Raw genomic sequence first — 21,493 nt, forward strand, 5'->3', positions numbered from 1 at the left:
TATTGAGCACTTACTGTGTGCAGAGCACTGTACTAAGCGCTTGGGAAGTACACGTTGGCAACAGAAGCAGGGGCTTCTGCTGGAGAGGATGATCTGGGGCCCTAACCTCAGCCACTCTGCCATTATGCTGCAGCTCCTCCTCCCAGCCCCTCTTCCCTATCCCAGCCTGCTTTAGAGAAGAGATTGGGTGATCGATCACCTTCCACCCAGCAGCGTGGAGCGACTTGGGGTGGCTCATGGCCCTCTGCTGTTGCTTTGAATGCTGTGGTGGCAAAAATAATATTCTCCCCTCCACCCTCAGAATGGAATAGTCCGATTCCTTTCTCCTCTCTACCCACCAACCCTCCTATAGAGTGGTGCTTATGTGTCATGGCTGAAAAAATACCAAATCCAGTGGGAGTCTGCCTATTTAAGAAATTAAAACCATCGCCCTTCACAAATGCAGTATTCCATCACTGCACCCGCTAGCCCAGATATCAGATATGAGAAGCAGCGTGGCTCAGTGGAAAGAGCCTGGGCTTGGGAGTCAGAAGTTATGGGTTCTAATCCCAGCTCTGCCGCTTGTCAGCTGTGTGACTTTGGGCAAGCCACTTAACTTCTCTGTGCCTCAGTTACCTCATCTGTAAAATGGGGATTGAGACTGTGAGCCCCATGTGGGACAACCTGATCACCTCGTATCCCCCCAGCGCTTAGAATAGTGCTTTGCACATAGTAAGCGCTTAATAAAAACCATCATCATCAGCATAACTGTCTAAAGTTTTATGCGAAGACTACGGGGCAGATGCCACCATTCTGAATGGCACAGTGCAGACAAATGATCTTTGTGAAGTTTCTCCATGAAGAAGGAAAATTTTTCAGGCCAGTTAATTGACCCTCAAAGACAGAGGTTTTTGACTGCCAGGTTCCCAGGTATCTTGCCATGAGTGGTTTAGGTCTGCAGTGGGCTCCTCACCTTTGGAGATCGAAAAGGTCCATCTGTATACTGGCCCTTCTCTCCTGAGATGAAATGGAAAAGATAAAGGTGAAAAGATAATCTAGAAGGAGCAAGAGGGTTCTCGGACCAGGCCGTCTCCTGCAGCCGTCAAAAAACCAGCACAGTTTGCTGGCCCAAGCTTTGGGTTGTGCTGCAGCTAGATTTAGTCTTTGCTTATGTCAACTTTCAACTCTGTGAGAAAAAAATCGGGCTTGTCTAGCATAAAACCCCACCCATAGACTTTAGATGGATTGTAGCAACAGCTGGATAATTTGATATTAAGTGGTTGAAGTTCACGACTGTTGGGTGGAACAGCTGTTTCTATTTAAAAAAAAAATGATGAATGATGTAATCCTGTTACTTAGAAATGTGTGGAATGTGCCGACCAGCCCCGAGGACTAGGCCCACTGAAAACTGGTTCCAACTGGCCCACCCCTTACTCAGGAAGGCCAAAGCCAAGATGGATTTGATTCACATTCATCTTTTAGGGTTGAAATCCCAGCAGACACTTTGGCCTGGATGTTCATTCCTTCTGAACAAGGGAAGTGGGAGTCAGAAGGGCCTGGGTTCTAATTCTGACTCTACCACTTGTCTGCTGTGTGACCTTGGGCAAGTTACTTCTCTGTGCCTCAGTTACCTCATCTGTAAAATGGGGATTAAGACTGTGAGCCCTATATGGGACAGGGACTCTGTCCAACCTGACAACCTTGTGCCCGCCCCAGCACTTTAGTACAGTGCCTGGCACCTAGTAAACGCTTAACAAAAGCCATGAACAACAACAAAAAAACCAACTTGAAGGAGAGAGTCTTTGTTCTACAGCCGTACTCTGCGTTGGTCTCTCATTAAAAAGTGACAGAATAGCTCTCACTGACGTAGCCTCCATATTGCAATGGGATGTTTGCAATGGCATGCCTGGGAATGCCAGTTCTTTGGGCGATGCTTGTGGCTTGACGTTGGGAGGGCCTCCCTTGGAAGGAAAGGATGTATGAAATGTTTGGGTGGACTTTGCCTTGGCAGTGGTTTTAGAAATTCTCACTGATGTAATCGAGCCAATCTGAGTGATATGGTTGAAAATTTAAAATAGACAAGGCTAATCAATGGTGATGGTCAGTTGTAAGTGCTTTGAGGTCAGGAGCTATATCTTTACTTTTGTTCTCTTTATCAAGCATGCAGTACAGTGCTCTGCACAGAGTAGGTATTCAGAGCAGTGCTGTGTTCTCAGTAGAACTGGGTAGCCTAGGTGGTCTCAGAGACCCCTTCAAATCTTGTGATTTTTCTAAAGAAATGAAGAAGTAGGATTTTCCTTCCCACCACAGACTTCAGGCTAGACACACTGGTATAGATGGATTTATTTTTTTTTGTCCTCAGTGGAATCCAAGCTTAAGCACAGTAATAGGAATTTCTTAAAAAGACGAGCATTCCTAACTGTTATAGGATAGCTATCACTGAGTAGCAAGCTGCTTGGACTCCCATCTCTTCATCCAGAAAATGTCCTGGGAGAGTACAACGGAGTTGATAGATGTTTTCTGCCAACAGGGAGCTTACAGTCTAGAGAGGGAGGCAGACATTAAAATAAATTATGGATATGTGTATAAATACCGTGGGGCTGAGGGTGGGGCGAATAGCAAGTGCTTAAAGGGCACAGATCCAAATGTATAGGCAATTTAGAAGGGAATGGAAGAAGGAATGGGAAAAGAAGGCTTATTTGGGAACGGCCTCTTGGAGATGGGATTTTAATAAGGCTGTGAAGGTGGAAAAAGTGTCAAACATCACAATTGAGAAGGTATGTAGTTTCCTCACTCACTAATTGGAACATCATGAAAGATCTGTGTTTGCCCTAAAGGAGAACAATAAAAAGCTTCATGAACACTGGAAGGCATATGAACATTGTCTTGTTTCAATGTAATGAATTCCAAGTGGTCTCCAGCTTGTGGCAGGGGTCTAAGTAATAACGGAATCCTTATGGATAGCTGTTTTTCCTCAAGCTGGCTAAAAGAGACAATTTAGAAAAGCTTCTCTTTGTATCTTAGTCGAAGGGGCGGGCTCATAGTCACGTGTTCTTGTGCTGGCCACTTTTCCATGCCTAGCGTATGTGCTCGTACAGTGATTCACTAACCCATCTTAGATGAGAGGAACAACCCGTTTTGTGACTTATAGGGTGCTGGTGTGTGGAAAAATGCCGAGTACAGCAAAGAGATGCAGAGGTTTGCCTCAAGGCCCTTTTAACAGGACTCCCCATCCAGGAACAGCCTATAGACTCCTCCTAGTTTCCTTCTAGTGGCCTCCAGTTTTGTGTTTGAGTCCAGAGAGAAGGAGTTTAGCTTTGGAAAGATAAGGGGCTCAGGTATGGGGCTTCATTCACCTGTAAGCTCTGCTTGTTCTTTGTATTCTTTTTAGACAATGGAACCCATGTTTTTTTTTAAATTTGTGCTTACAGGGTTATTGTTTATTAGTGTTCTTTTGAATACATAAGTGCTTGTCCAGTGGCAAGACTGTATTAAGTAAGCACTGTTATAAACTTAGGATATCAGTTCAGACCCAGTCCTAAAGGGGGACTTATCACAGCAACCTAAAGCACTTATGAACATATTGATTTGCATATTATGAAATTTAAACTCTTATTTATTCACTTGCCCATCTTCCCAATCTCACATGCTAACCAATGTTACCCCCCTTTTTCCTCCTAACTGTAAATCTCTGCCATCCCACCAGCCCTAAACCCCTTCCTGTGGCACAGCTGACCTGCAGGCTTTGAAATCCCAAGTGTGAGCCAATTCTGTTGAGAATGGGTGTGGCGGCCCGGGGAGGATGCTAGAGTGTTTTTTGTTTGTTTTGTTTGTTTTTGTTTTTAATGGTATTTGATAAGAGCTTACTAAGTGCCAGGGACTGTTCTAAGCCCTGAGATATATACAAGCTAATTAGAATGGACACAGTCCCTGTCCCACATAGGGCTCACAATCATAATCCCCATTTTACAGATAAGGAAACTGAGGCACAGAGAAGTGAAGTGACTTGCCCAAGGTCACACAGCAGACAAGTGGAGGAGCCGAGATTAGCAGCCAGGACCTAACCCCCAGGCCTGGACTCTTTCCACTAGTCACTGGTTGTACATCCAGTTTCTAAAATCAGGGTCCTTGTGACCTTGGCAGTTAATCAATCAATCGTATTTATTGAGCGCTTACTGTGTGCAGAGCACTGTACTAAGCGCTTGGGAAGTACAAGTTAACAGCCAAGGTAGGTACCTGTTTGGAGCACCATACTAGTGTACCCGAGTTTACCCTAGTACTTGGATGCCACCATCCTTTGACTCTTAAAATTGGTACCCTAAAAACTTGAGACAATTGGTAATTCAGCTAGCTGGTCCTGTACCTTCACAGGTGTTTGCTGAAGTTTGGAGAGAAATCCTTCTCCCAATGATAGTGTCTCTCTGAATTTTCAGTTTCTAAATACAAGTTTTCTCAGGCACGCTTGCTTTGGTTGTAAACTGATAAGTATTAAAGGTTTCAACAACAAAAGTAGTTGTACACTGGAGTCTGAAACTAAATCCAGGATTATCCCCCTACCCCTGATTCTAACTAAAACCCTGGGGGCTACTGCCCCGCGGGTGATATTCTTCCCTTAACACATGCATCCATGGGTCCATCTCTAATAATTCATCCTGTTGAATTTCAGATTTCCAGGGAACACCAGCTTCACTCTTCCTTCTTCATTGGAAGTTGGGCAGGAACCACATCTCCTCAGGCGGCTCCCCCTACCCCAACCCCCTTCCTCCGTACCCAGTTTTTCTCCTGAAACCCATTATGTTCCAGCAGCTGCCACCATACCAAAGAACGTTCCCTGTGAGAAGGGTTCGGTGATGTGAGCAGTTTCTCTGTCCTCGACCGTACCCCATTTTCTCTGCAAGGGACTAGGCTGCTGGGTCATCGCAGGCACCCAGGGGACAAATCTGTGGGCGGGGTGGGCAGCCAGAACTAGCCTCAGCCCTGGGAGCCAGAAAGGGCCTAGAGATGAAGTTGCCGGCAGACGGCATTCCCCCATCTTCACCAGGCTCCAAGCTCTGGTCCGGAAGCCAGTCTCCCCCCTGGCCTGGTTGCCCAGCTAGAATAAGCTCAACGCCCATGGAGCCCTCATATCTGCAGGCAGCTGAGGGATGTTCACCCAAAGGACGAGGCGAGTGACAAGGCTCTTGAGTCTCTGCAGTGGCTGTGTGAACCTCACAGGGCCGGGCCGCGAGCCTGACCATTGTTGGGGCTGATGCTGCATAGCTGGGGTTAGCACTGTAGCTGTGGAAGCAGCAGTGGAGGAGGAGGAGACAGCACGATAACAGAAGTAAACTCACTGTGGGCAGGGAACACATCTACCAGCTCTGTAAATGCAATTTGATTGATTGGTCTCTTCCCCTCCCTCCTCACCCCCTTGGTCTCTTCTGTCTTCTCCCACCTCCCCTTTTCCTTCCCCTTTCAGTTCTTTTTCTTCTCTCTCCCTTTTCTTCCTTCTTCCCATTTGCCGTACTCCCTCAGCACTCCATGCCAAGTTCACCACACACTCAAAATGAAATGTTGGTCCCACTGCATCATGTGCAGAGGAGAAGGTTGTCCCATCCGGAAAGGGTGACTATTTCATTAGCGCTCCATTTGGGGTTTTGAGGTTTTTAATACAACTGAATCTAAGGACAGAGTAGGCAGACAAGGGTCTGGGACCAATGAGCAGGACCTAATGAATGTGTTCCTTTAATTCTTGAAAATTCCTTCAGAGAACATGAAGGTCAAGAACCAACACTTCACACTGCAGTAATAATCTGTGATTAATCCCTTCCCACACCAGGAAACAGAGTGAGTTTATTTTAACCACAGGACATATCTTTCCCCTCTAGTGTAGTGAATGCTAATGTAAGCTGACAGGAAACTTGGTTTATGTGGAAGGGTGAGAGTGATTTGCATATGTACAGCTTTAGGGGTTGGTTAAATCTCTTAGTCTTTATACCTGACACCCTGTCATTGGCCTGACTCCTTTCAAGAAGGTCTGAACAATGTCTGGTGCTGACCTTTATGCTATGCTGAGGATAGTGTCATTCAGTCTATCACATTTGAGCACCTACTGTGTGCAGAGCACTGTACTAAGTGCTTGGGAAAGTACAGTATAACAAACATTCCCTACCCACAGTGAGCCTACAGGGGAAAAGTGAGGGTGGAGAATGTTCCTGAGGAGTAGAAGTGGTATTCATTTGGACCCCCAGTGGGAGAAGAGGCCCTGTTGGGGGTGACTGTGCTGGTCAGCCTTCCTGAGATCACCTAATGGAGGCTGGTCCTGTCTATGTGTGCCTCAGTGGGCCACCCCACAGTTGGAAGCAGAGACTAGGGCCACCCCCATGCTGTTTGCAGTGAGGCCCAAGAGGAGGCCTTCTCCACTCTCAAGAGGAAGAGTAATAGTATTTATTAACTTCTCACTGAGTGCAGAACACTGTACTTAGCACTGGGAAAGAATACCCAAGTGGGATTTAGACGTGGTTCCTGGCCCTCAGAGGGTTCACAATCTAAACATATAAAAGGGTCAAATTTCATTGCCCAGTTTGGGTATTTCTTTCTTCCTGCATTATTCTCTTCCCAGGGGTCCATAACAAAGCTTCATTTTTTTTCTTAGCCAAAGAGCATATTCCCACTGGATTGGTTCTTTCATTCATTCATTAGAATCGGAGTACCTATTGTGCTCCCCGTAGGCATCCAGTACAGTGCTCTCTCTACTTCCTCTGTGCAGAGCATTATTTTGGGTACTTCCTGTCTGCAGAGCTCCCTGGGCTGGCAGTACACTATAAAATTAGATGACGTGATTGCTGCTGTCAAGTAGTTTACATTCAAGTGGTGCTCAGAGATGATGTCTAAAAGCCTCTGGGTTTTCCCAAAGGTTCCAAGGAGAATCCAGAGCCCTGTCTTTAGGGTTTGAGAAGAAGGATTCCCAGATTGAAAGCTCCCTCCCTATCTTTACACGGTCACTAGGGAGACTGACACATTGCACACCCCCTTGCTGTCTTGGTGGTTCAGCTCGCATTCCCCGGGAACTTAGGTCAGTGCCCAAAATAACCTGCCAGTGGTGCGAGGGGCAAATGTTGAGTGAAATTTCAGTTAGCAGTCTGGGAGCCGTGGGGCTGGGGAGCTGGGATTTTGCTGAAGTTCAGCCCAGCCAAGGGCAGCTGGTCAGTCCTTTCCTTCCAGGAGCCAGTCAGCGGGCCGGTACAGGAAACAGATTGTCTGCCGTAGAAGTGGTACCATCCGGCAGTGAGTCAGCACCGAACGCCGGGTGGATCTGGTGGTCGGGGAATTCTCTGTCCGGCTTTTTTTCCTGTCATCCGTGTGTGGGATCACTGGCCGTGGCGGATGGCTCCACAGTGGAAAGCTTATTTAGGCAAAAGCTGTTGTTGGGAGTGGGCCGCCGGATGCATCTCAGGAAGGACACCCCGCGATTCAGAAGCTGGTGAGAAGTCCCCAGGGACTGGGGACAGTTCAAGTCGGGCAGACAGGGCGGTTGGGTTTTCCTGCACAATCTGTGTGCACAATCTTCTAGACTGTGAGCCCACTGTTGGGTAGGGACCGTCTCTATATGTTGCCAACTTGTACTTCCCAAGCGCTTAGTACAGTGCCCTGCACAGTAAGCGCTCAATAAATACGGTTGAATGAATGAATATGTGATTGTTTTGCTTGCATTTATTCTTCTAAACATGAGCTCATTGGAAAAACTGCCTTGTGTCAGTCCCCGCATGTATAGCAACATGTAACTCTGGCCATAGTACTCCTGCAGGTGGGCTATTTCTGATGACTGAAGGCTTTTCCAATGCATTCTGCCAATCAGTTTTGGGGATAATGTCTACTTCTGTGTGCAGAACCACTTATTGAGGAAGGTCAGCACAAGTGCTCAATACAATACTCTGCACAAAGTAAGTGCTCAGTAAATACCATTGCTTGATTATGCACAAAGAAAATTGGAAGAAATATCAGGGCTTCTACAGCGTGGCTCAGCGGAGAGAGCACGGGCTTTGGAGTCAGAGGTCATGGGTTTGAATCCCGGCTCTGCCACATGTCTGCTGTGTGACCTTGGTCAAGTCATTTAACTTCTCTGAGCCTCATCTGTAAAATGGGGATTGACTGTGAGCCCCACGTGGGACAACCTGATCACATTGTATCCCCCCAGCGCTTAGAACAGTGCTTTGCACATAGTAAGCGCTTAACAAATGCCATCATTATTATGCCAGTCTCCGAACATGTTGGCTTCCATTGATGAAGCCACTTGTAGATCTCTGGTTTATTTCTGTTTGTAGTGAAAATCAACCTCCTATCTCCCTAAACCCTTTTGGAAACCTCAATCAACCAATCAATCAATCGTATTTATTGAGCGCTTACTGTGTGCAGAGCACTGTACTAAGCGCTTGGGAAGTACAAGTACAAGTTGGCAACATAACAATCACCTAGCTGTTTGGTGTGGCATAGAAGAATTAGCCTGAGTCCTGGCAGTGTTATTGTTGTGCCAGTAAAGACAGTGGCCTGGACTGTGGAGTATCAGATTTGATTGTAGCTTAATATAACCATCATCTAAAAATAGGGGTACAAGTGTAGTTCAAGGTGACAAGTCCGATTTCACTTCATCCACTATCTGTCCTGTGGTGTATAACTGTATTTTGTAAGTTCTTTAAGGGCAGGGAACCAGATTTTTCTTGTCATTATGATAATAGTAATAGTAGTATATTGTATAATAATAATAAAATAATGATAAACAAAATAATAATAGTGATAATAATGGTAATTATTAAGTATTTACTATGTGCCAAGCACTCTACTAAGTGCTGGTGTAGATGTGAGATAATCAGTCCCACATGGGTCTCACAGTCTAAGAAGGAGGAAGAACAGTTATTGAATCCCCATTTTGAATTCCCATCCCCACCCCCCCGCGTTACCTACTTCCCCTCCCCACAGCACCTGTTTATATGTATATATGTTTGTACCTATTTATTACTCTATTTATTTGTTTTATTTGTACATATTTATTCTATTTTATTTTGTTAATATGTTTTGTTGTCTGTCTCCCCCTTCTAGACTGTGAGCCCGCTGTTAGGTAGGGACCGTCCCTAGATGTTGCCAACTTGGACTTCCCAAGCGCTTAGTACAGTGCTCTGCACACAGTAAGCGCTCAATAAATATGATTGAATGAATGAATTTTGCAGATGAGGGAACTGAGGCACAGAGGAGTGAAATGACTTGCCCAAGGTCATGCAGCAGACAAGCGGCCGAGTCGGGATTAGAACCCAGGTCTTCTGACTCCAAGGCCCATCTGCTTTCCACCAGGCTACACTGCTTCTCAGAAAGGCTTTATGAAGCCTTTTAATGAGTACTTTCATTCATTAATTCAATCGTATTTATTGAGCACTGTGTGCAGAGCACTGTGCTAAGCGCTTGGGAAGTACAAGTTGGCAACATATAGAGACGGCCCCACCCAACGACAATGGGCTCACAGTCTAGAAGGGAGAGACAGACAACAAAACAAAATATATTAACAAAATAAAATAACTAGAATAGTAAATATGTACAAGTAAAATAGAGTAATAAAGCTGTACAAACATTCATTCATTCACTTATTCATTCAATCGTATTTATTGAGCGCTTACTGTGTGCAGAGCACTGTACTATACTAAGCACTTGGGAAGTACAGGTTGGTAACATATAGAGATGGTCCCTACCCAGTAGCGGGCTCACAGTCTAGAAGGGGGAGACAGACAACAAAACAATACATCTTAACAAAATAAAATCAATAGAATTGTAAATATGTACAAGTAAAATAAATAGAGTAATAAATCTGTACAAACATATCTACAGGTGCTGTGGGGAGGGGAAGGAGGTAGGGCAGGGGGGATGGTGGGGGGGGGGGAGCTTCACCACACACAACAGGGGCTGCAACACATAGGCTATACACGGTCAATGCTTGCTTCGGAGACTGTACAATATCATGGGGAATAATAATAACAGTAATAGCAGCATGGCTCAATGGAAAGAGCACAGGCTTTGGAGTCAGAGGTCAGGAGTTCAAATCCCAGCCCCACCAATTGTCAGTTTTGTGACTTTGGGCAAGTCACTTAAATTCTCTGTGCCTCAGTTACCTCATCTGTAAAATGGGGATTAAGACTGTGAGCCCCACTTAACTTCTCTGTGCCTCAGTTACCTCATCTGTAAAATGGGGATTAAGACTGTGAGCCCCCTGTGGGACAACTTGATCACCTTATAACCTCCCCGGGGCTTAGAACAGTGCTTTGCACATAGTAAATGCTTAATAAATGCCATTATTATTATTATTGTTATGTGGGATATGAACTATGTCCATCCTGAGTACCCCAGAACTTAATATGGTGCCTGGGACGAGGTAAGCACTTAAAAATGCCATTTATAAAAACAAAACCAAAAAAAGGACCAGTCCTCATATTCCTCTCTTCTCTAGGCAGAGGAGTTCTTTGGTCCAAACTGCCTCAGCCACCCCTATGTCTAACAGGGGTTCCAGTCTGCCTCCGTTGAGAGAGAAAGGGGACCTGCCTTGTTCTTATGGCCCCTCTGATCCTTTCATTCATTCATTCAATCGTATTTATTGAGCGCTTACTGTGTGCAGGGCACTGTACTAAGCGCTTGGGAAGTACAAGTTGGCAACATGTAGAGACGGTCCCTACCCAACAGCGGGCTCACACACTCAAGGCTGAGTGGGGAAGCAGCTAAATGGTCTCCCAATTAGAGGACCACAGGTCCCTGCTTGAGAAACTGCCCCTCAGGGATCACACCCTGAACGGAAGGTCAGCAAGCAGGTGTTAATCCCCCCCGCTGTAGTCCGCAGCTTCTTCCTGCCCATCCACTCCGTAACCTTGCCCACCTGCCAGATGCCACCCACTGTAAGGACTGGATCCGGTGCCTGTGGGTACACATCCTCCCAGCCGGAGATCTGAGAATTGCCTGTCCATGTGGTCTCTTGGAATTGGCTTAGGGAGAGCACCTGGCCCTGGGCTGAGTGAGTAGAAGAGGCTCCATGGAAGGAATCTATGAGGCTGTCTGTGTAGGTGTTTGATGGGATTACTATGTAGCTCACTGGAGGTATCACGTATTCAGGGCAAGCCACGTGGGAGTTGTGCTTTGATAGTTGTCCCAGACACTTAAGGATAAAAATAATAATTGTATTTAAGTGCTAGCTATGTGCCAAGCACTGGAATAGTTATAGGAAAACTGCACCAGACACGTGGTCCTTCTCCCAAATGGAGCTCACAGCCTTAGTAGGAGGAAGAAAAGGTGTTTAGTCTCCGTTTTACAGATGATGAGGTGGCTTGCCCAAGGTCAGAGAGCAGGCAAGTGATGGAGCTGGGTTTGGACTTAGATCCTCTTTCCAAAAGCCAGATTTCACCCTTCTTCATCTTCAATCCTGTCATCTGGCCCAAGCCCTGTGTTTGGAGGGCCACAAATCCATCCTCTAGACTGTAAGCTGCTTGTGGGCAGGGAATGTGTCTACCAACTCTGTTGTATTCTCCCAAGTGCTTAGTGCAGTGCTCTGCACACAGTAAGCACTCAGTAAATATGATTGATTCTGTACGCACAGACCTTCCCACCATAATCAGGCTCTTGGAGCCCAGCACACAGCTCACCTGGAAATGGTGTTGTGGGAGGGGGGAGAAAAGGGTTTGTTTCAAGCAATATGGGAAGGAGCTGATACGGGTAGATGGTGGAGATTTTCCTTCTACAGTCTCCCCAGGGCTGTAGAACACAGAGTGTAGATTCAGGTGGTGAAAAGATTCAGTCTTTGTGTTGTACATGGAGATTGTTGGGCATGATGTATTTGATATTATAGTCAGTGTGTGTGTGTGTGTGTGTGTGTGTTGAGACCAGAGGAAACTGAATGCAGGTCAGAGTGGCCTTCATGCTGGGTTCCTGAAGCAGGTGGCCCTAGGTCTAAGTCACATGGGTTCCTATGAATTAGGAACTCGGCAGCCCTGGCTCCTTGGAGGTTTTCCCTTGGTCCGTTTGCCATTCCATTCTTAAGGAGCCTTCCATGCTGAGTGGGTGTCACTTGAAACTCGCTATGCCCAGTGGAAGATGCCTCTCTCGGAAATCGATGCCATTCCATCAGCCCTGGCCCTCTCCCTGAGACACAGCTGACTTTCCTTAGGCTTTGAAATCCCAACTGTTAGGAATGGGCGTGGTGGCTGGGGGAGGGTGCTAGGGTGTTTTTTGTTTGTTTTTTTGTTTTTGTAATTTATGCGGTTTGCTAAGTGCTAACTGTATACCAGGCACTGTTCTAAGCACTGAGGGGAGATACAAGCTAATCAGTTTGGATAGAGTCTGCGTCCTACATAATAGTAATAATAATAATTAACAATAACAATTATGGTACTTTCATTCATTCAATCGTATCTATTGAGCACTTACTGTGTGCAGAGCACTGTACTAAGCGCTTGGGAAGTACAAGTTGGCAATAGCAGCGTGGCTCAGTGGAAAGAGCACGGACTTTGGAGTCAGAAGTCAGGGGTTCGAATCCCGGCTCCACCAATTGTCAGCTGTGTGACTTTGGGTAAGTCACTTAACTTCTCTGTGCCTCAGTTACCTCATCTGTAAAATGGGGATTAAGACTGATCAGGTTGATCACCTTGTAACCTCCCCAGTGCTTAGAACAGTGCTTTGCACATAGTAAGCGCTTAACAAATGCCATTATTATTATTATTATATATAGAGATGATCCCTACCCAACAATGGGCTCGCAGTCTAGTACTTATTAAGCACTTACTATGTGCCAAGCACTATGCTAAGCATTGGGGTAGATACAAGTTAGGTAGGACACAGTCCCTGTTCCACTTGGGGCTCACAGTCTTAATCCCCATTTTACAGATGAGGTAACTGAGGCATGCAGAAGTGAAGCGACTTGCTCACGGTCGTATCACAGACAAGTGGCAGAGCTAGGATTAGAATTCAGGTCTTTCTAACTCCCATGCCTGTGCTCTATCCATTGAGCCATGCTGCTTCTGGTTGGGTGTTCAGAAGTCAGGCCTGGCTAGCTTCAGTCATTCCCCACCCTAGAGGAGGGGCCAGTAGGACCCCCCATCTTTTAGCATGATGCCATCATGTCTCACTGTAGGCATCACAACCGTTCCATGATGCCACCATGCTGAGCACTTTGCAGTAAAGTGTACCTCCCCCCCCACCTCAAACAAGCACCCTGGGCCGCTCATCTCCAAGATCCTCACGTGTGACCCTTCCCCTTGCCATCTCTGAGTAGGACGGCAGCACCGTTGTCGTTGAGAGAAGTCACATGGTAACCTTGTTTGGGATTTCAGGGCTGCTCTAAGTAGGAAAATCTAGCCAGCTCTGATGGTTATGCTTTACAGCAGTTTTGTTCAATACTCTAGTTACGCTTGTGGTAAGCAACGGGCAAATCAGTTCATAAAGATTTGACCTTTTACTGTGTTTTAGGGTCCCAAGCTCTGTATATAACTGTATATATGTATATATGTGTATATATACAAATGTACATGTATGTATATATCATATGTATATGTATATATACACACATATATATGATATATACATATATATACATTTGTATGATTTATTACTCTATTTTATGTGTACATATTTATTCTATTTATTTTATTTTATTAGTATATTTTGTTTTGTTGTCTGTCTCCCCCTTCTAGACTGTGAGCCCACTGTTGGGTAGGGACCGTCCCTATATGTTGCCAACGTGGACTTCCCAAGCGCTTAGAACAGTGCTCTGCACACAGTAAGCGCTCAATAAATACAATTGAATGAATGAATGAATCTGCATAGAATAGGCAGTCAGTACTGAGTTCTGGATCCAGTACATTGCTTTGCAGGCAGTAGTGATTTGCATCTAATAAACACCTGGAACAGTGCTCCATTAACAGTTACGCCTGTTTAGTGCTGTGAACATCCTAGGGACTCAGTCCACTTTTTTGCATGCAGTAGACACCCGGTAAAGTGCTCTCCATCCAAAGGGCATCCAGTAGGTGCATTTGGTAGGTGCTTCATAAATGCTGTTGATATTGGTGATAATGATGATGTAATTTTTCTTCAAACTTCAGTTTTCTTTCTCAGAAATAATTGTCAGGCTAGGAATGAAGGGGGGAACATGGTACACTGAGAACCAGAAAACCAGGATTCTTTTTCTGACTCTGCTACTGTTGTTGGCCACTTTATTTAGCATCTTCAGGCCCTAATATTTCCATCTATAAAATGGCAACAATCTTTGTGGCCTGATTATCTCCCGGGTGTAATGAAACCTAATTAGGTAACAGTTCAGGGAGAAAAAGTAGTTCACAAAGTGCCTAACTTCAGGATACATTATTGAGTACATTGTTCATTACCCGCAGTGGTTATAAAAATTTGATAACTTCTCACACCTCTGAAAGCCCCCAACTTAAAGTAATGGACTAAACTGATAAGAATGGTGACTCTCCTTGAAGTACAGCGAATGCTGAAAAGAAAAGTTCTGTGTTGGCCCAGAAATGTTATTAAGGTTCAAGAATAAGCACTGCGATTGCTGAAAAGGAAAATAAGGAATTTATAATTTAACAAAGTGACAGATAAATGTGTTTCCTTGAGAAGAAGTGAAGAAAATGGTCACATCAAGCAATTTTATTTGTGTTTGACAGATTTTTTTTTCCAGAGCGGAAAATGGTTTTTTTTTTTTTTTTTTTTTTTCAGAAAATAGCTAGATAAAGATTTTAGATCTATACGGTGAAGTTTCTGGTTCATAGTTAGTGGCTACTGCTAGTAAAATTATTTTGGTACTTGCTAGAAGGGCTGATAAGACTGAAAATCCCTTTGAAATTATATGTGCATTGCCCAGTGCTGCCCCGGGATTTGACTTCTCCATCTGCTGGAAGAGAGTCTCCCTTTTTTGGCTTGTTCACGCCAGGCTGGTCTGTTTGCTGCCGGTGTCTTCCAGGGTCCGGCAATTGATTCCAGGTCCAGTCATGTTTTATACAGCCATGTTCAAGGATGCAAAAAGTAATTTTGAAATCAGTATCAGAATACGATTCTGAACCTCTCAGGAGAAGTCTTCCGGTTCAACAAGTCAAGAGCATCATGGAAAATCTGGGACTCATTCCTACAGGAGCTCTCAGGCTGTACTCTGAAAACATTCACATAAGTAGACCTGCAGATAATTATGAACCACTTCTCAGAACCACTAAAGAGCCGCATTTGATATTTAGGCTGAAGAAGGTGAAGGTTATATAATAACTTGCACTTGCAAACACTTTCCAGAGCTCAAGAATTCCATCTTTTTTTAAATGGTATTTGTTAAGCAATTACTAGGTGCCAGACACTGTCCTAAGCGATGGGATAGATTCAGGCTAATCAGGTTGGACACAGTCCCTGTCCCGCAGAGGACTCATAGTCTTAATCCCCATTTCCCACTGTTGGGTAGGGACTGTCTCTATATGTTGCCAACTTGTACTTCCCAAGTGCTTAGTACAGTGCTCTGCACACAGTAAGCGCTCAAAAAATACGATTGATTGATTTTACAGATGATGTAACTGAGGCACAGAGAAGTTAAGTGACTCTCCTAAGGTCACAGTGTAAACAAGCGGCAGAGCCGGGATTAGAACCCAGGTGCTACTGACTTCCGGGGCTGTGGTCTAAGCCATGCTGCTTTTATTTGACAGCCTTAAATTCAGCTTTCCATAAAAATATTTACTTCAAAATAACACTCCTTCTCAATAAGGAATGTCTTCTGTTGAACAAATAGACAAAACCAGCTGACAGCTTCAGTACTTCGTTGGATTTCAACAAGCACTTGTTCTGCAAAAGGAAGTTTTCCATTGCATTCACAAGGGGCTTTTTCGCCAAGATCACAGTATGTATGAGAACATCAATTCAGTGGTCTTTCTTTTTGCCTTTGGCTCTGGAACACTGTCCTCAGACTTCTCCTCTTCCACCAGAGTTTTTAAATCTCTTAAACTTTCCACTGTCAAGAAATTCCAAAATATCATCAAGTCCTAAACAGATTTTTATTTTACGTGTTCTTATACAAAATAAGAAGCCTTGATTTTAAAGAGGATAATATTTTTGGGCCTGTTTATGGCCTTCCATGACTCCCATCAATGTTTGTCATGAACAGCTGTAGTAGCGGCTGAGGGCTTGGCCTGAGGAGGGGATATGGCAGCTGTGAATGTCCAGCTCAGAGGCTGCCTGGAAGCTTCTGTCAAGTGGGCAGGTGGGAGGGCATTGGACAGCTCTAATCCAGGATGGTGCCATTCAATTTATAAACTAAAAGAGCGGAGATGTTCGAAACCCAACTCTGTAGTAGAGTTAGCAGATTTGTCATTTGCTTTGGTCCATCTGGAAACGGCTAGGTGGAGAGCCCTCCCTGTTGTTTATTTGTGCAAAAGATTCACCTCAGAAATTAGAATTAGTTTCCATTACAGTTTGATTCTGTTTTGACAAGTTATTTCTCCTGGGGGAAAAAAAAAGAGACTCTGTGAGTGGGCTGAAAGAGCTGGGAAGGGGTGGGTGACATTCCTGAATCCTGTTGGTGGTCCTGGAGCTGGGGGGCTGGAACAGTTGTCTTGAGGGTGGGGGCAGAGGGCAGGCAGTTGTTTTAAAAACTCGTCCTTCTCCTGGCGTTTCCTTGGTTTCTGAGCTCTCTGTTGGTGAATGGCCACGGTCTACATGTCTCGAGTGTTTGCACTTCCTTCCCTCCACCCCCGCCCCACCTACAGGAAACAAGGTCTGGCCTTAACCTTATAGTCTGTGCTGCGGCCATCTCCCAGAAAATATAGGTGATGGTGGCTTTGTTCTCTTTTAACTGGGTCATCACAATGCCAGCCTAGGATGCCTTGTTCCCAAGAGGAAAGCTCCCAGACAAAAGCAGTTGATTATTCAAACAATGGCCTTGCAGGCCTAATTTAAGACTAGAACAGATATGCTTACCAGAGTTTGGTCCACAGTAATTAAATTGGAATTTGGATTTGGTTTACTTAGCCGTCCCTTAGACTGCGAAGCCTATTTGGGACAGGGACTCTATCCAACTTTGCTACCTCATATCGATTCCAGAGCTTAGCACAGTACATGGCACATAGTAAGTGCTTAACAAATACCATTATTATTATTAATCAAGCAATCAATCGTATATATTGAGCGCTTACTATGTGCAGAGCACTGTACTAAGTGCTTGGGAAGTACAGGTTGGCAACATATAGAGACAGTCCCTACCCAACAGTGGGCTCACAGTCTGAAAGGGGGAGACAGAGAACAAAACCAAACATACTAACAAAATAAAATAAATAGAATAGATATGTACAAGTAAAATAAATAAATAAATAGAGTAATAAATATGTACAAACGTATATACAGGTATACAGGTATTACTATTAATAATAATAAAAAATAAGAATAACAGTTATTGTAATACCAATTTGGGTGTGACTCTGTGTGTTTGATGTTGTACTTTGGCCACCAAAAACCGTTAAACTCAAAATGAGAAGCAGTATATAGAGCACGCATCTGGGAATCAGAAGGACCTGGGTTCTGATACCGGCTCCACCACCTATCTGTTGTGTGATCTTGGGCAACTCACTTCTCTGTTCCTCAGTTACCTCATCAGTAAAATGGGGATTAAAATTGTGTCCAACCTGATTAGTTTGTATCCACTCCAGCACTTAATACAGTGCCTGGCACAAAGTAAGCCCTTAACAAATACCGTAACAAAAAGGACCACTAAAGGGTTTCTACCTTGGGATGGTAAGGGTTCATGATTCCCTCCCACCTTTGTATGAAATTTGGAGTAAAGCAATGAGTGAGCACAGAAGTATACCAGTCAGGCTGCCCACAAGTCTCTGCTGGACTGGTAGATGGTGCAGGGTGAGAAGCAGCATGGCTCAGTGGAAAGAGCATGAGCTTTGGAGTCAGAGGTCATGGGTTCAAATCCCGACTCCGCCAATTGTCAGCTATGTAACTTTGGGCAAGTCACTTAACTTATTTTTGCCTCAGTGACCTCATCTGTAAAATGGGGATTAAGACTGTGAGCCCCCCGTGGGACAACCTGATCACCCTGTAACCTCCCCAGTGCTTAGAACAGTGCTTTGCACATAGTAAGCACTTAATAGATGCCATTATTATTATTATTATTATCTAGGCATCAACCTCTCCCACCATTAGATAACAACCCTGCTTGCAGTCCCCAGCTGCTAGGTTTTGTTGTTATTGCCCTGGCTGTTCTGGGGCATAGAGGCTAGAAGGAACAGCCCTTGATTGATGAGGGTTAGACCCTTAGATGATGTTGTCTGCACAGTCTGCAGCTAATTGTGGAACGTCTTTACCCTCACTTCAGCCTCTGAAAGTATCCCCAGATTTGGTCAACTGTAGGCCCTAGGCACTCAGGCCCAAGAGGGAAAATGCTGGCTGCATTCGCTTTGCCCCTCCGGCCCAAACTGCACCCTCCCTTCCAGAAACTTGAACGGCCATGAGCCAGGCTGTCACGGTTCGAAAGGCATCATCAGATCCCCTTCCCAACCTGACCACCAATGGCTCGGATCCCTGTCGTCTGCTCCCGGCCCACCCAGTCTGAGCCAGAAGAATGACAAAGAATGATACAGAGATGTGCAGAGCGGCCGGTAAAAGGGACTGGGCTCTTTCCTAAAAGCTAGGCCTGCTGCTAAGACGTGGCTTTTGTTCTTTGTCATTGCAGGACATCTGTGAAGACATCTCAGATCACGTCGAGCAAATCCACGCCCTCCTGGAGACCGAGTTTTCCCTGAAGCTCCTGTCCTACTCGGTCAACGTGATAGTTGATATCCACACGGTACAGCTCCTCTGGCATCAGCTGCGGGTCTCCGTCCTGGTCCTGAGGGAACGGATCCTGCAGGGGCTGCAGGACGCCAATGGGAACTACACCAGGCAGACGGACATTCTCCAGGCTTTCTCTGAGGAGACCAAGGAGGTAGCGTAGAACCGGTCAATGCCAGGAGGGTGTCTGTCAGCTCGGACTCACTTCAATGCTTAATGGGCACCATAATGATAATAATCACTTGAGCAGAACCAGGAGAGGTGCCAGCTTTTCATTTTGAGTGAGGGGGAACGGGGACTGGGAAGTGACAGGCTTCGACGGGCCAACTGGCCAGGAAGCTGCCATTTTGGATTTCTGCAGTCCAGAATGGAAATTCCCAGCTCTTTGTCAGTGAAGTGGGATGGGTGAACCTGGGAGTTCAGTTTAAAAAGTGGTGGGGGGGCCATTGTTTTTAAAGGTGCTGTGCAACTGTTGGCTAGTAACAGCCAAATTCCATAGTGGTTTCACTTTTAAGCACTAATTAACAGTCCCTGTTAACCCTCATAACTCTACCCCAGTCTATTCAACCCTTCCCTCTTACCATTTGGTCGTCTTCCCAGCTTTCCATTCCTTTCCCCACAGTTTTGGTTTTACAATGCTGCAGTATTACAGTATTATTCTTTGTGTCCTCTGTTGGTCATCCGGGGAAACAGCACCAGGCTGACCTGTTTTCCTAGCATTCAAGTACTTTTCATCTGTCCCTTGTGTAACTTTTGGCAGCATCTCTCAGACTCACCCCTTCAAGGCCTTGATCTAGGAGCAGAGTTGTTCTTTAGCTCTTCTCTGTATGTTCCTGGCCCAGGCCTTCCTTGAGCAGCTGGAGAGCTGAATGTGATAGCATGTCCCAGACCACCCCTCACCCAGCTTCTCCTCTTCCTTCACCTGCTCATCCTCCTCTTCATCATCCTTTCCCTTGACTCCTTGCTACAATCGCTGACCACTACTGAAGAAAAACATGGAGGGCATGAGAATAAAGGCAGTTGTCACCTCTGATTTACTTGTTGCTGTGGAATTACGGGTCTGGATCCCGTAATGTACTGCACTAGACACCTGCTGTGTGCAGAGCACTGTACTAGTTGCCTGCTTTGTATAGAATACCTAATTGGGTTCCTACTATGAGTAGAGCACTGTATTAGACACCGTACTGAGTACCCTAGGGCACTCTAGCTTTCATGTACTGTGAGTTTTCCATGGCAGCTATTCCGATCTCAAACCACAGATTTTCATATCCTGGTACTGTCAAATGTATCTTCTGCCAACCCGAGCTAGGAAGGGAGCCAAAGAAAATGCTTTCCCTGAGAAGTCAGTAGCTGAAGATCTCTCCGGCTGCTAGGGAAAAAGGTTTTCTTCAAGGCCTGCATGAAGATTAAAGCCTGGGATAAAGTGACTAAATGATCCGTTTAAGCACAATGCCGCTTCATCTGAAAGCTGCAGGCAGGTGTATTTTAAGGCAGCATATTTGTATGAGATATTGCTAGGCAGCTCAATAGGGCTGAAGATTAGACACAGTTACATGAGATATTTTTGGAAACACAAAAGAACAGTGAAATGCCAGCCCACCCTCTTACTGCCTCCTGGAGCTTGGCCTGGAAGAAGTGGCAGCCATTAGAAACCCAATGTGGAGGATGTGAGTAGGTGGTTTTGAAGTCAGAGAGCTTGTTAATATGACCGAGTGACTTTTAAGAGATGAAGAGTAAAGCCCATTACTCACCCACTCAGAGAGCCTTGGTGATCTTTCTCATGTTATTCTGTTTTCCTAGGTGACATGTAGACCCAATTCACAGAATTATCCTTAAGTCATTAGTCGTATTTATTGAGTGCTTACTGTGTGCAGAGCTCTGTACTAAGTGTTTGGGAGAGCACAGTACAACAGAGTTAATAGATATGTTCCCTGCCCACAATGAACTTACAGTCTAGAGGGGGAGACGGACATTAATAGAAACTACGGATATGTGCATAGGTGTTATGGAGCTGAGGGAAGGGTGAAAATCTAAATGCAACAGTACAAGTCCCTGAATCTGAAATAATATCAGTGACTTGCTAATATTACCTCTACTGTAATTGGTAATATATGTTAAGCATTTCCTATATGCTAAGCTTGGGGTAGATACAAGAGATAATCAGATCAAGTATAGTCTCTGGCCCTCATGGGGTTCACCCTCTAAGGGGGAAAGAAAATAAGTATTTCCCATTTTACAGTTAAGGAAACTAAGGCACAGGGAAGTTAAGTGAGTTGCTCAAAGTAACACAGTAGGCAAATAGCAATTTATAAACCAGAGCCCCTTACTCTCAAGTCAAGACTCTTTCCACTAGGCCTGAGCTTGGATGAGGGGATCTTTGTGTGGGGATAAGATATGGAGATTCTTAGGGTGATACATGAAAAGTAGGAACTGTCCTTTTTGCTTTACATATCTCCTATATATAAATATATATTTAATGATATTTGTTAAGCACTTATTATGTGCTTAAGTACTCATCATGTGCTGGCGTAGATACAAGTTTATCAAGTTGGACACAATCCGTGTCCCACAACGGGCTAACTGTCTTAATCCCCATTTTACAGATGAGGTAGCAAAGGCACAGAGAAGTTAAGTGACTTGCCCAAGGTCATATAGCAGATATGTGGTGGAACTGGGATTAGAACCCCGTTCTTTCTGACCCCCAGGC

At 45.1% G+C, this 21,493-nt stretch overlaps 1 protein-coding gene across 2 annotated transcripts in view; it reads left to right on the plus strand.

The window, feature by feature from the left end:
- Positions 1-21,493, plus strand: part of AKAP6 (A-kinase anchoring protein 6) — a 309,489-nt gene that overhangs the window by 64,083 nt on the left and 223,913 nt on the right. For both annotated transcript variants that reach the window (XM_038756213.1, XM_038756214.1), the window contains exon 3: positions 18,689-18,940. In XM_038756213.1, the coding sequence (XP_038612141.1) occupies positions 18,689-18,940 (252 nt within the window). The remainder of the gene's footprint in view (positions 1-18,688; positions 18,941-21,493) is intronic.

The sequence above is a fragment of the Tachyglossus aculeatus genome, chromosome 14, assembly GCF_015852505.1.
Source record: "Tachyglossus aculeatus isolate mTacAcu1 chromosome 14, mTacAcu1.pri, whole genome shotgun sequence".
Classification (NCBI taxonomy): domain Eukaryota; kingdom Metazoa; phylum Chordata; class Mammalia; order Monotremata; family Tachyglossidae; genus Tachyglossus; species Tachyglossus aculeatus.